Source organism: Amia ocellicauda, chromosome 6 (assembly GCF_036373705.1).
Source record: "Amia ocellicauda isolate fAmiCal2 chromosome 6, fAmiCal2.hap1, whole genome shotgun sequence".
NCBI lineage: Eukaryota > Metazoa > Chordata > Actinopteri > Amiiformes > Amiidae > Amia > Amia ocellicauda.
This window is the reverse complement of record NC_089855.1, coordinates 28,470,594-28,486,221: the sequence shown is the minus strand read 5'-3', so window position 1 is coordinate 28,486,221 and position 15,628 is coordinate 28,470,594. Positions and strand designations below refer to the sequence as shown.

Sequence of the window (15,628 nt, the reverse complement as noted above, 5' to 3'; positions counted from 1 at the left end):
GTCTGAGCTACTTCAAAGTGGGTAACCAAAGACGGCACAGTAAATTCACAGTGATTCTTCCTCACCCTCACATCTTAATTACAGTTGAAATAATGATGGATAACAATGATAGGGAAGTGTTCCATGTACCCACAAGATGCTAAAATTAGCAAAAAGCATTTTCTTGCTATTTTATTTGACAAATAAGAAAAATATTCATGAAGTCATAAGCAATATATACAGCTGTGCTATTATATACTGATTTCACTGTAATCTGACAGCAAACCTGTTTTTACTACTGCGTTTATGTTTCTCACGACTATGCTGTAAAATACCACCTATCATTTCATGATGATGTTATTGTCAAACAGTCATGTTTTATGAATGCTCAGCAACCTGCGTAAACAGCTGCAGACTTGCAGGTATAGTTATGCAGTGCCATAAAAGGCTGTCTGTTATTCTACCATAGTAATGAGGCTCTAAGTGGAAAATAACCCCATGGGTGCTCCCGTTTGTCAGAGTCTCTTTAGCTCCACGAACATGACTATACAACCCCTGCTAAGCCTCGGCAGAGCTGAGCTAAAATGATAAATATTACATGTATGGTACTTATTGGTAAAAGCTGTTTAGAGAATCGAGCAAACAAAACATTTATCAGAATGAGCTGGGTTTGTTCCCAATCGCATTTGAGAGCTGGTACAGAAGGACTTCAGAGGCTTGTCTCATCTGACATGCACAAATAAAGGCGCTGCTGCTTGTACTCGCCAAGGTTTGTAATAAAATAAAATAAAAAACTAAAAAAACAAAAACAAACAAAACCGTGAGCCCAACGAGAGGAAAGTTTTTTTTTGTGATTCCGCGTAACATTATAAAAAATGTGTCTGAGGTGCAAATTGTAGATTAAAGGCCTTTTATGACTTGTCAGATATTTGCTCTGGCAGATGGGACTTACTGTGTAGGTTGAGCCTGAGCTGGAGACAGTGACGGCATGAACACCCTTCTCCAGCTCCACTGACAGCTCCCACCTCTTCTGCTCCTGCTGGGATGTGGAGACTCTGCAAAACAATGCACACATTATACACTGCGCTGCGTAAGCGCTCACAATTACTGCTTCAGCAGGGAACACGCACAGACTAGTATACAGTTGAGTAGTCAGGGACCAGGCGTGTAAAGTCTTTAATTCTCCCTCAGTGCCTAAATTAACCTATATTAAGTATCATTCATCATTTAAATATAAGGGGGATGCAGGCATGTGTGTGTGGGCTGTTGCCATAGCCACCAAAAAAATAAAATGGTACCCATGAGTGCATCTGCTACGCTGGCATCATGAACAACAAAAATGCTATAACGACAACAGACCCTTTGCTGCCATGCAAAACAAAAAACAAAAACGCAATAATTACAGGGACATTTTGCAAATCTGTTAATGACCCATTCTTCAGCTTCCAGAGGAAGAGAACAGACATATCCTGTATTGGGATATTGCCTATGTTGATTAGTTCATCACACAAATATGATATGGGGCCATCAGTTTTTCTGGCTCCCATGTGCCCAAGAACATAGAGGATTGTTTCCTGGATTTGTAAATGAACATCTGGAAGATAATGTCGACGATCAGAATCCAGCTAGTTTATTAATCCTTTAATCTGACCCGAGCAAGGTCATCGCATGGTTAAAGATGGATGAAGCAGGGCTTTAAGTTAACTCTCCAAGTAAACTGCTTTCACATTTACCTGACTGCCCTTCCAATTCTTCTGGTGTTTAAGGTAGCTATAGGCTTATGCTGCATGTCTCACAACTAGTGCAGTGTCAGTGATCATCTTCTGGGATAATCGCACATTAATTATAAAAATTAAAAGAGATGAAATTGTTTGTCTTTGTGTTTTGGAATATTTCCGTGTTAGAAATACTATTTTCTACACACTTTATACATGACGACCTCAAGTAGGGATAATCGGATCATTTTAGTACAGTGGTAATTCCTTTGTTGTTATTGTGGTAGATATGGGAAGGCTTTGTGACCTACTGAATGTGATTCACATTGTTTCAAATTCATTATATACAAGGTTAATAAAAGACTATTTAAGACATACATATAGGAGTTTACCACCCAAGGTGGTAAAATAATTGAACTAGCTTTCATAAACCCTACAATTATAGAAAGCGACACAAAGAATATTTATTGTTTCCATGTGCCACGTGTTTAAAAGCCATCTAATTCACCGTACCAGACACTCTGTTCAGAGGAGGAAAAAAAGAGACAGTTTTCTATGGAACTATAGCGAGACCCTCCGTAATATTTCTTGAATCACTAAGCAAAGGAAATGCCCCGAGCCACTTAATATTGTCATAGATAGGATCAAGAGCCAATAAAATATTAAGTGTATATTATATATATATATATATATATATATATATATATATATATATATATATTTTAGCAAATATTCATAACATTAAAGATACAATAAAATCACAATCACAACTAAATAAAATTACACAATTTATACATAACTCACATACTTCAAATTTCATAAAATGAAATATTGGTAAGAACATCTTTGCTTCAAGTTATTGCAATGTTTTTATAAGCAGGATTTAAAATGTACTTGGTAAGTATCTTGTAGCCAAGGAAAACAAAGTTTATTTTTATTTTTTTAACCATGTCACTATTCTGCTACATATCAGTGCAAATAAACTCAAATTAAGTGTCTGAGGTTTTATAATGGTATTCTGAAACCATCTCTATGAGTCTAGGTTCATGAAAATGAAAAAAAAAAAACTAAAAAAACATGTATTTTTACATTACATAAATACAAGGCTGTTTTGGTCTTTCTTTTAGAGTTGATTTTAGGCACATTTTGTCCTCTCTGCACTACCCCCAATGGGCTTAAGTCTGAGATCCCAAATGCCCAACAAGGTTTCACTGTAATCCTACATTGGCCAGCATCCTAAAGCTCCGACTGAAAACTGGCCTGGTGCCAGCCTCTCCCATCATCCCAGTAGATGAGGGCCAGTCTGATAAAGTGGCCCTATATATGTGGCACTGCAGACACAATGCTGGCACACTGTCAAGAATGACTTGATCAAGATGAATCTGTCACTTTCAGACAGCCCGGGCTCGGGAATCACAGCAGCAGGAAAGCAAAAGTGTTAAAAATGTAATCTGAGCCAGATACGGTGATTTGGATCGTATTTTGACCTACAACTCCCCATAACTAAAATCTGAAAGAAGCCCACTGGATTTCAGAGCTGAAAAGGATAGGAGCCGTCAAAACGTGTGTTCGCTTTCAAGCTTTCTTCTCTTTTGTTAATTTCTTCTCCACTTTGCAGACCTCTGCCGTTTGCTGAATGACAGAATGCAATATTCTAATGGAAAAGAAAAGTATCAAAACTATAAAAAAGGAAAAGAGCGTAATAACCTTACCTCCTTAAAGACGTATATATAACATCCTGGCAATTAAAAACAAACTACAGTACTTAGGTCGAATGTTTAAGTAGCCTAAAGACCATTTGCAGATTGGCTGTCTTGGCAGAGGACCAAGCTATTGTGAAGACAGATTGTGACGCCGGGTACTGAGTAGACTATCCACAGCTTACTTAGTGTGCAATCAGCAAGATGAACCATTTAAGAGTGGCAGGTGCTGGGCTGCCCTGAAATGCACACCGCTGCTCTGTCTCCCAAAGGCTGCAAGCACAGGGCCTCTGCAAAAATACTATCTTTGGCTGCGGGCCAGCGGTTTGTAAAGCAGTTCTCTGTAGCTACAGTAGGTCAAGCCTGCTGAAGGCTCGTGTTTAGAATACCATAAACATGACAGGGGCAGTCTCACTTCGAAAACAAGCCCCCGGCCCGAGGGTGAGGCCGCGGCACCTGGGCCAAGGCACTGGAGGCTGCTGCACCCACCCAGGCGCCCACTGATGAAGCGACCAGAGGAAAGTTCAACAGAAACAACGTCTCAAGAGATAACAGCCTTTTTCATCCCGTCGCCCCCATTATGAACAGTGTGTTCAGTGGGAAGAGTGGGAAAGAGAAAGATTCTACAAGAGACTACTGTGTGCTGAATGTTTTACCACAAAGGTGCGAATCCCCGTAGAATCCCTCCATTCATTCAACTGAAATAAAAAAGCACTTGTTTTGACATTCCCATTATTTTGGAGGCGTTCGAGACTGCTTGAGCAGGGAGAAGCCGTGGCAGGTGTTTAATGTTGACAAATCCTGTATTACATGAACACTGTAAAATGCCATGTGCGCTTCAGACGTTCGCAAGAAGATCTATTGCAGCACTTCGAACCATGATAGGCTTGGTAATATTTCAAGCTTCACACTTTGGGTAAGCTAGAAAGGACAAAGCTTAACTGACTTCAAATCCAGTCAATTGCCAATCACTGCCTAAGGAAAAGAAAGTGATCTTCAGCTGTAGAGTTGACTTGTAACAAATAGAGACAAGTAAACCACAACACATCCATTTCAGATGAGCTACAGTCAGAACAAAATATCCATTATTATGAGAGTACTGCAGTTACACATGAAAGAAGGCATTTTAAATATATACACACCACCCACGATATATCGGGGTTCTCAATATAGCGAGACATACACAAAAAAGGAAAGGTCAGAAACACAACTTTAGTTTTATTGTAGGCCTCAGAAATTATAAAAGGGCAGCAATAAATGTAGAAATACAGAAAGAAACAGGAGTCTAATACAGTTTATAGTGTAACCGTAATACTGTACTGTGCATTTATAAATGGTGCACTATTGCTTTACAGACAAGAATGTGTCATCACTATATACAGTGGAGTAGGAACTGTTAAAGTAACACTTTGCACAGGCTTCCTAAACTAAAAGTAACAGTAGCCTATGTACTGTATATTACAACAGGGTTAATTATATTCAGAGGCTTGCGCATCTTGACTATAAAAAAAAAGGGAGCCAACTGTGAAATTGCGATATATCCAAAACAGCAGTATAGCGAGGGGCAAAGAGGTTAGTCAATCAATCATTAGTAAATCAAGTCAATAATTCGGTTTATTTATTTGTCAAAAGAAAATTATTCCTTTAAAAGAGGATCTGAGGACCCTGTATATATCTGCACTAAAACACTAAGATTTTTATGTGCCAATACTAAAAGAAAAAATAATAACTTTTACTTTCTTTTAATTGAATATTTTCACCTTAATTGTCTATATTTTTATTCACATCATAATAAACACTGGTAACACAGTGACTCCAGATTAAATGAAGAGAGTGTTAACAGCTCGTCCTTTACAAAAATTACATTGGAAAGCGATTGCAATGAATTACCTATTCACTATCATCTCTGAGCACAACAGGCGCGGAGCTCCAAGTCTCCTCATTCCAAACTTGCAGAATTGTGTCAAACGATGTACGGTTTGTTACCAGAATCATTTTAAGTCTTTGTGCTACATGTTAGAGGCTGTCTTGCGTCTTTGTCTCCTTTTAACCCTGCTGCTGATGGCTGTCGACACAGTGCCCCTTGCAAATGAAAAGAAACTGTAAGGCTGCCAGCACACAAACAGATGACGGTCTGAACGTCAAGAGAGGCTTCCAGAGCTCTTTGGAGGAGAATCAATAAGGGGACTGCAGAGTGGGTTGAAACAATCACCCCACTTGCCTTAACAGTTACATAATATAGTATGCAACCGTACTGTGTGAAGATGAAGAGAATCTTTTCTTTTTTTTCTTGAAGAAGGAATTGGAAATGAAGGATGAGTCATAAATGCCATGAGGTGGGGGAGTCGTAATTAAAACGAATGCCCTCAAATGGCACGAGCATGCGTGTAGGCAGGAAGGATATCAAAGACAAAATACTCCACTGTTCGTGATTACACTGCTCAACTTCACAGGGTTTTCTTTTAGTTTCTTTTTGAAAAAATTATGCAACTCGTTCAATAACAATCGTCCGGATCCTAAACCTTAGCAAATATGGTGGTGGGTGGGTGAGGGGAATAAACCACTGTGTGATAATCTGATCATGCTCTTTGGCTTTCATTTGAAATTCCTAAACATGTCAAAATCCGTCTTGAGAACAAAAGCATCAGAGGCTCCATTAGAAAATGTATAATCATATAGGCTTAAAGATGTCTCAAAAACCTAATTATACTAAAGGCACTACATTTTTTTTTTTTGTATTATTTATTGCACCCATTGCATAGGAAAATAGAGGAGACATATTGACTTAAAACAATGTTAATAGTCAAAGCATCATTAAGGAATCCTTCATCATAACTCTCTCAGTGGGATGTCTGAAAAATGATCAAGAATAATGTGCTGAGCTTTGTAGCCACTGAGGTCAGTTTCTGCATACAAATCCTCAATGAAGAAGAGGGGAAAAAAAAAAAAAAACTTCAGAAAGTCGGCCATTCATCTGAACAGAGTTCAGAGAATTGCCAGCACCGTGAAAGATATTTTATGCAAGCACATAGAAGTATTCAGTGGGGCTAGACAGAACCAGCTACATGGAGACTACAAAGCCGGCCTCCCATGGCTCATGAATAAGTCGAGGAAATGATCAGAAAAAAATGGAGAGATGTTTAGACAGATGGCCCACTTAAAACGCCTGGGATAGAGCAAAAGTGATTTTAATGAAACTTTAGATTTGGCAAATAATTGATCTTTATTCTGTTAAATCCCAAGAAAGGTGAATGAGTAAAATGTATATGTGTTACAAGTGCCTGTCTTGCTGACATAAAAAGTACTTATGCTTTAAGCCACTTGGATTAAATAAAACTGACATCACGAACAAAACAAAACAAAACCAAAAAGTTCTTGAAGGCATAAAGTGCTTTGAGAGTAGATGTTAGCGTTTTCAAAAATATAATTTAATTCTGACAAATATTTTTTCCTTGGGGAGTTGAATGTGATATCACATGGTACTTGCCTGGGACAAGACAATATTTTCAATATATTAGAAAACATTACATTTGTGAAAAGAAGCTTTGCATTACAATGTCTTACATGTTGTGTGACTAATATCAGCAGAGCATCAAACGCTTTTACTGTCTTTGTCCTCTTCAATAATTTTTACAGACTGGATTCATCAAAAACAGCAAGACATCTGCCAGTTGGCCATGACTAAAGCTTTTCTAAGTATCACTTTCTTTCATAATGCAATCAGTGATTGTTACTGTGTGAATATAAACAGATTAGAGTTATTTTTTCAAAAAAAGATTGTCGAACAAAATGTTTATTCAAGAAATAGTGAAGAACGTCAACACCTGTACATCAAACCATTCATCTTTTTCACAACAATGTTCCATTTAGAATCTTTTACAATTCTAGAATCTGGATGCCTCAAAGACCTTCTCTTCATTCTGTTAGTACTGTATATTAAACCAAATCATAAAACCTCAAGAAATCAACTGCCCATTAAAGAATATGTATTTCCACTACAATAAAAAAAAATGACAAACTAGCTTGAAAATTATTAAAATAAATTTAGATAACTGATTATTACTACTACTACTACAACATATGGTGGAGATCACCTTAAATTCTTACAGAAGACCATATTTACAGTTTATTAACCCCTATGATAAGCAGGAACTCAGGCCCAGACTCCAGTTACTTAAGGATTCATTACACTTCCATTTAACAACAGTTGTTCTGCTTGGTTGGTAGTGTGAGAAAAGAGGTCCCTCTCAGAAAATGGGTTTCTGTATTAAATTAATCAGATCTCATGTTATTCACTGCTGAGGAAAGAGGGTAAAAAATAAATAAAAAAAAGTGTACAGTGAAGAAAATTACAATCCAAATCACTTTGCTTTGAAAGTAAACAGATAATAATCACCATATCTCACTCCTAAATAACCATTCCCCTGCTTCTGAAAAGGAAAACATTAGTATTAAAAGCTTCATAAAAGGAAATATAACAACTATAGATTGTTTATTCCTTACTGAGACCAACAGCATCCACTAGAGCTTGTATTAAGTTATTATAAAATTGTTCACCACCTTGCTTTTCTCTGTTATTCAATTTTGATTTCTTGGAGCACAGGAACAAATTTAAAAATAAATAAAAAAGTGAACTCCGAGATGAATATACACAAAGATAGACATCATAACCTGAAATGGAAAGGGACTGATACTGCCAAGTCAGGGAAAATTGGGCTCATTCGGAGACAAACATGCTCCTCTGTGACCTCTGTAGGTTTTTACAATTGATATGACCCAGTTTGGACCCGCACTACACAGCAGTAAGGCGGGCTGGCCATTAAAAAAAACACCTGTGCTCAGAGCGGGGGATTAGAGCCAGCCTCAGCGACTCGAGCCTGCAGAAAGAAAATTGATTTTCATTTAAGAGAAATAACTCTGCCTCATATTTCTGCCCCCAAAAACAGAAAATATTCATTAAGTGTGCAACCAGGGAGATCCGACTGTCGTCCTATACAAGAGACCAAAAAAAAGTATCACCCTCCGAGTTAGAAAACTAGGAAACTGCTCCAGTCAATTCTTCACTACCCTCTGGGGAGCCTGGGATCGCACTTCTCTCTTGCCCTGGATAGTAAGGGAAATATACAGAAGGAAAAAAAAAAAAATATATATATATATATACATCTTAATAAATCCCAGTTTACTGCCTAGCTTGACAGATAAGAGAGAAATGTGCGTCTTGAAACCGGAAGGCACAGCACTGCTAATCTTTTGAAATTGAAATGTCTGCCATATCTCCTTCCTAAAATATTTCAAAAATAAAATCTAAACCCTGCAAAGAACATTATTCTGGGATTTCATTACAATCTGCAGACAAACTCCCAAGTGCAAGAATGTTGCATTTTTCACACATGGAAACTTAAGTTAAGGGTGCTGATCAAAATGGTAATTCAAGGCAAACGCATTTGCAAATACAACATTTTTATCTTTTACGGAGGATGGGAAAAATAAAATATAAATGACAAAAAGCAAACTACAAATTTTGACAGCTTTGAAAACTTTTGCAAACCCAAAATGTCTTAAAGAGAAACATACTTTAAATCAAATATATATTTGTTTTATCCAATTTGTACTGCAAATGGTTCTGTAATGTTTCCACACCCGTAATCTCCAAAAATGATTGGTTTAAAAAAAAAAAGGAAAAAAAAGCATTGCCTCTGTTGCAAAATAACATTTCTAAGAAACTGCATCACAGCACTGTCATATCACAGGCAGGTTTTTTTTTTTATCCCGATGTAACTAATCTCCACAGGTCGTCATGTGCACTGCTACATTATAGAAGACATTAACATCTTTACTGTACTTCACCATGCTCGTCTCGGAGCGATAACTTTTTTTTGGTTTGTTTTTTTGCTCCAGAGATTTCACAAAATTTTCTAGTTGTGAAAGACCAGCTCTCACTAGGAGTTTGTGAGCCGTATACGTGTGAAAGTGCAGGTAATGGAAATGAAAAGTGATAAAGTAAATATGAAACTGTCCATATCAGTGAAAGATCTTACTTAGTGTGCAATATACAGAAAAGGTATGAAAAGCCATAAAATTTACCAGAAAACTCAAAACTCAGCCCTGCCAAGGACTTTAGTCACTAAGAGTAAATCTAGTCTGCTAAGCTTAGCATTCCTTAGCCTTTAGACATTTTTAAAGAAGAATGCGCGGTCAAAGGTCAATCAACAAGGGGCGACATAACAAGACTGGCTATCAAGCTTGTCATGAGAGATTGATTTGTCCTAGCCTATATTACAATTAATTTACCAGTCTGGCACCAACAGGGTGCACAATTTATCTGGAGACCGTTTCCAAATTTAATCAATAGCAAAACAAAGATGCCACAATATGCAGAGTTTCATGCTGCCACAGTGGCCTCCCGCCCCCACCAACTTGAGAAACATGGAGGCTTTGAAGGCATCAATGCTTTCCACCGCATTCCTTGTGTAAAGACTGGAGGCAGAAGTCACAGTTATCTATGACAGCCAATAACAGCCCGATACCAATCTACCTTTCTCAGCATTTCCCTGTGTTGTGCATCTTCACAGGCCTTATTGACACAAATCCTCAAAAAACGAACAGTGCCAGGACACAAAGCACGAGCCCAAAGGAAGCACATTGGTCCAAAGAACAAGGTCTACGTAGACTTCTCTGTCATAACACACCAATGATTTGATTAAAAGCAAGCAAGAACGGCTTAACGGCATAATCAATATCTCTTCCCAGGCTCGAACTCTATCGTTTCAGGTATTTAATTACAGTATCACCGATGCAATCTGATCAATATCAATCAAACTGAAAGAAGTCCATAAAAAAAAAAAAGATCTGTAAAATGGATGTGTTTCATTGCCATGCATTACACTATTCTATTAGACAACTGTTGGCAAAATCAGCAGAAATCAATCACTTCACCTCAGAGCTTCTTGACCATTTTCTATCAATGGTTAGCATTCGAATTTGGTGTGGAATCGAATACATACCACTGTGAAATTCAGTGTGGCTAAGAACTGGTAGGAGAAAACCATTTACATACTGACATCGATTGTTCTTGCCAAAGAGCATGTAACCCTATTAGCTACGATTGGAAATGTATACATTTATTTACCATTGAGACCACGTTTTCTGTAATGTATAACTGCATACTAGCACATTTGTTGGCACCAAAACAGAAAAAATACAAATGGCGTCAAGGAAAAATAGATAAACAGCAACATACAGAAGGGTCAAGGCTGTGACTCAGACACATTGGCATGCAGTATGGCATCTGCCAATAAATAATAATAATAATAATAATAATAATAATAATAATAATAATAATGGTAGGTATGGTTTTAAAACTTTATATGATGTGCAACAAACAGGTTACAAAGCACAGACAGCTTCCCCTCTTTATGTGTATGGGGTGGGCACCACATGCCAGCTTCACACTGAGGAGATCAAAAGACTCTGGCAGAAGATACGGATAGAGTCGCGGGCCACGCTTGTAGGCAGCCATACTGGCCATTCTGCTGCTCAATCCCTAAATGTAATTATATGTTGGATACTGCAATACCTTGCCCATGCAATATTTCAATCTTGGTTAATTTCACAAAGGCTAAGATATATAAGCCCCTTCAGAAAAGGATGTCAGCACCAGTTTGTTCAGGATATAATCACCCCTCCAATGGATTAAATATGTTATTTTGCCTTGTTTTAAATGGGTGGATTTTTCCTCTGTGTCTCTCTTTATTTATATATATTTATCAGACATCATCGAGTGCCATAAGGTATATATTTTCCATTTATCCTCTTGACTGGTTTAAAAAAGAAAAAGAAAAAAGGCACCCTGATTGTTATCCAAATGGTTGTACGATCAGAAATTAAAATGTTTCATATCGAACAATCCAAAATGAATAGGGGAAGGTTAGGAGAGAGAAGAGGAAAATCAATTCTCCAATGGCAGCGGTGAAAGGAAGGGAGGTATGAATAGAATTTGCCAGTGGGGTGCAGCAGCTGCCAAATAACCTACAGCAAAAGCATTACAATAATACTGATGAAGTGTGCAAAGGCTTTTAGAATCATTGCAGGGGAACACAGAACCAGTCGTACAACAATGGCTCTAATGCAACCTCTCCAGCTTTCGGAAAAAAACGAGACCAGATCAAAGACCAAATAACCTATCTTCATGGGAAGAGCGCTTTTATTTTTTCTTCTTTTAATATGGCTTTCCTATTATGACTAACCAGGATTACAATGCTAACCTTATGCATAATCTAACATACATTATCAGCCCCCAATCGCACGTTTAAACTGCTTGGTCCTGCCGACTTGGCACAGATGTTTCATGCATAAACAGCTCAAATGTGAGCTAATGCCTTCCTAAATGTGAAATGATATGCTGCGCCAGTTTAGTTACTGTGACCAACCTTCAGCACAGTCAGTGCAAAAAAAAAAAAAAAAAAGCTGTATTACGGGAATGAGCGGTACAAGCCCTATCATCTATTTTTATGCTGCATTTAATTTACATTTTATTTTCCCTGCCGATAAAACGAGACAAGGAACACAAGGATGCTGACATCAAGGTATCTCAGAAGCACAAAAGGTCAGGTTTTAACCTGTCAAAAGCAGAGTACTTATTAGAATAAATCTACAAACTCACTAAAGGTTACTGGTGGGTCCTGCTTTCTGTTGAACTGGAGTGTTTCTAATACAAAAGTAAGTTGCATGCTAGAGATTGGCTGTGTGGCTTATTTTCTCTCCCCTCTATGGTGAAGTGTCTTATATGTCAGGGGGGTTTGTTACTAAAAGACAAAGAAGGCGCAATGCCCCTCAGAGACACAAATGCTATTTATTTAGAGAAAACAAATATTTATTTTCTTATTTTCAGGCTTCAATGAGAAACAGTATTTTGTTACATTTTCAGTTCAACTGTCCAATTAGGTGCTCAATAAGAACAAACACGGAATAAAGGCACAAACACATCCTGATTGTAACTCTTAGAACATATACACTGCAATGATGCATAGTTCACCAAAAATCACATATTCAAGTTAGGATTCATAAATGTGATCTCTGTAGTCACCTAATACAGTAACATAATAAGTAGCAATAGATACATAATACATGATTATGGCTTAAAAAAAAAAGTACTTTTTCTTGTATAATTCGTGTCTAATATCTTCAAGAAAAGTGCATGTGATTATATATACACATACAAATAAATATACCAGAAATATATCAAATGTATAATATAAAAAAAATAAAAAATAAAAACTTAGGATGGCTGCAGCTCCCATCTATGTATATATATATACAGCAAGAGAAAGAGACAAATACATAATTATGATGTTTATGCCATCCAGTTTTGATTAAATGTAAATGATTCTCTCGTAAATGTGATGATCCTGTATTGTGTTAAGAGGCTGGGCTCTGCTCACACACACTGCAAAGATGAAAGGTTTCAGCACATATAAAAATTAGGAAAATCTTCTCCTCTGCCAACACAAGCACCACAAAGGAAGCACTGAAAGCAATTGGGCATAAGAGCATAAACACCACATTAGTGGGCCCATGAGATACAGTATAATGTAGCCACACCTGAAGAGTCACTCTAAATCCCCTCTAATCCACCAGTAAAAACAAAACCGAAGCCAAGCCTGCCCCCCCCCGTCTCCACGGCTCCGATACACTGCATTGACGCACAGTAACCCGGCCCACGTTATTTGGATGGGCTCAAATCAAATTCCAAATTACGGCCTTAACACCGACATAAAGACCTAATCAAGTGGACATCTGGCACTTCAGAGTGAAACGGGCCTGGGTGGCACCAGCTCCGCTTGTGTGTCGCTGAATAAATAGGGAAAGTTAAACAAAATCAGGGCTAAGGTTTAACAATGAAACAATCATCAATCATTCATAGCTGTTTCCTGCAGGAAATATGTGTCCCCCATTATCTATATATCACAGTTAAATACTCGCACTCATGAATGACCCTGGTGGCTCCGGCAGTCCTTTATATAATAAGCCTGAAAGCCCATTCTGAATTGTGAGGGAAACCTTTGACAGATAACTGTCAGGTTAAGGGAGGAAACGCAGAGAGGTGGTGCTTCTGTCTGCTTTGTCTACAATCTCAAGCGACAGAAACATGAATACACCGATACAGACATAAAGAACACTTTTCGCCAAATCAGACATAATACCCAGAAAATGACAAACACAACATGCAGTGTACGCCACCAGTGCGTTTCCACGAGTAAACCTCAAATGTATTAGAAGAAAAAAGAAAAATCCTGCTGAAGTTTTGCTATGATGCAGAATAGAGAGAACGTGAGTTAAAAGAAAAGGCTTTCTTTGGTGTTGGAAAGCTTCTGGCTTTGATGTCTTCATGGCAACCAATTGAAGGCTTCCCTGGTGGAAGCCCAAGCCGATTAATGAATTCCCTTGGAAATTAATAAGTATCCTTGCATTTTTCAAGTAGGCGAGATGCTTAAATGAGTTATCTAGGGTTAAAGGCATGTGTAGCCCTAATTAATTGGACTTGTTAAGATTCCTCGAGGAACTGTCACTTTGTGCAATAATAAAATTACCCTACTGCTTGTACCGCACAGAACTGAGTTCAGTGCGCTTGCTTTGCTTGCTTCCTACCACCCCCTCCCCTCAACCCTTCTCATCAAAGCACATGCCAGTCAACATGAGAAAGCTGGGTACCAGTTATCAATTCCTCTGTGCCCTGACCGCAGACCCACCCCAAGTCAGTGTGACATAAAATCAATGTGAACTGAGGGCTTCTGGTACACCAGGGTCACAACAACTGGGGAAAAGTTAGAGGTCTCCCCCTCGATTGTTCTTCTGCAGAAAACCACAACATAAATAGCATTAATTCATCCCTCCACTGGGTGTGCAAGGGATAAAAGAAAGGAAGAGGGAGGTATCATGCAACTTAGTTATCAATATATACATTTCATATATTTACTTTCATATATATTTTTTTTTAAATCACAGATCGGCCTAATTACGCACCTTTCAGGAGATTTTGAAAAAGTTATTACGAGTGCAACCAGCTACCCAATGCTTAATATTCAGAGGGAACTTTGGCCTAGCTTCACGTCCCTCACTCACCGCTGTTCCCGGTCTCGAAAGCAATCAGTGACATTTATGACACAATGGATAATTCAACGTTCGCATAATTCGCCGCTCACTAGGACACGGAGCCGTGCACTGACAAGATACGGACGTCTCCCCATGTCACAGATCGGTGCAACACAAGGGATTTAGGAGGGTCTTATGCAGCCGGAGCGTCTAATAGACACAGATAACTGGATTGCAGAAGAGTTTTTTTAGGCCGCAGTAGTGGTGCAGCTCGGGTGGCTGATGCTCCTGCCAGCATACCGAATGTCGGGGGAAACAAATCCAAGATGGGGACCTCTTTTTAAATGAGAATTAAGAATTGAATCGGAGGAGTCGACTTCAGCTGCTTGGAGAGATTGTGAGGAGGGCAACAAATCTCTGAGCAGCGCCGGCACTTTCAGTACAGTTACCTCAGGTTCCCCAGGAATTTCTGAGATCTCAGCTGTGCGGCGACAAACAATGAGGCAGCGGTTGCTAACAGTTCTTGCCTCTCAGAGTCTGCTAACTGGTGGCCTAGTAGGAGACAAATAAAATATAAAGAGTATTATGAGACAATGAAACACTATAAATATAATAATAAACAAACATTCTGTACCAAAAATGATCTGAGTACAACTCCAAACTGAAGAATACAGAACAGCTGTCTGCATATCCTAGCAGTGAGGTGTTTCAAAACCGCTTTGGAAATGTATTCAGAACCCTCATGTTTAAAACACTTTTAACAATCAGTGAATCGTAATTTCCCAGTTAACCTGAAGATGAGGGGGTTTTAATCTCCATTATGATCTTTTTGGAGAAGAAAAAAAAGACTGCTCTGTGAGATGAATTCCAATACCTACATGTTAAATGTATTTTTCCACATATTTTGACAGTTTACAATATCAAATTCAGAATGCAATCTGTTGACATGTTGACATGATAATGTTTCCAGATATGCCTTATTTTTTTAGGAACTCCATTTTCATTTACATGTGCGGCAAGGACAAGCCTGAAGGACATTTTGTCAATATATCAATTTATTGCAGAAAAGTTTAATTTTCAAATGATGGATTAGAATGACAAGCCATCAGAAGGAGTGACACACATTTGATTCGCTAAATCAGA

The 15,628-nt window shown here is 38.2% G+C and overlaps 1 protein-coding gene across 1 annotated transcript in view; it reads right to left on the bottom strand.

The window, feature by feature from the left end:
- Nucleotides 1-15,628, bottom strand: part of pcca (propionyl-CoA carboxylase subunit alpha) — a 151,656-nt gene that overhangs the window by 53,080 nt on the left and 82,948 nt on the right. Inside the window, exons 18-19 of the mRNA XM_066706763.1 lie at nt 14,935-15,037; nt 932-1,034 (exon numbers count right to left, since the gene is read on the bottom strand). Coding sequence (XP_066562860.1) covers nt 932-1,034; nt 14,935-15,037 — 206 coding nt within the window. The remainder of the gene's footprint in view (nt 1-931; nt 1,035-14,934; nt 15,038-15,628) is intronic.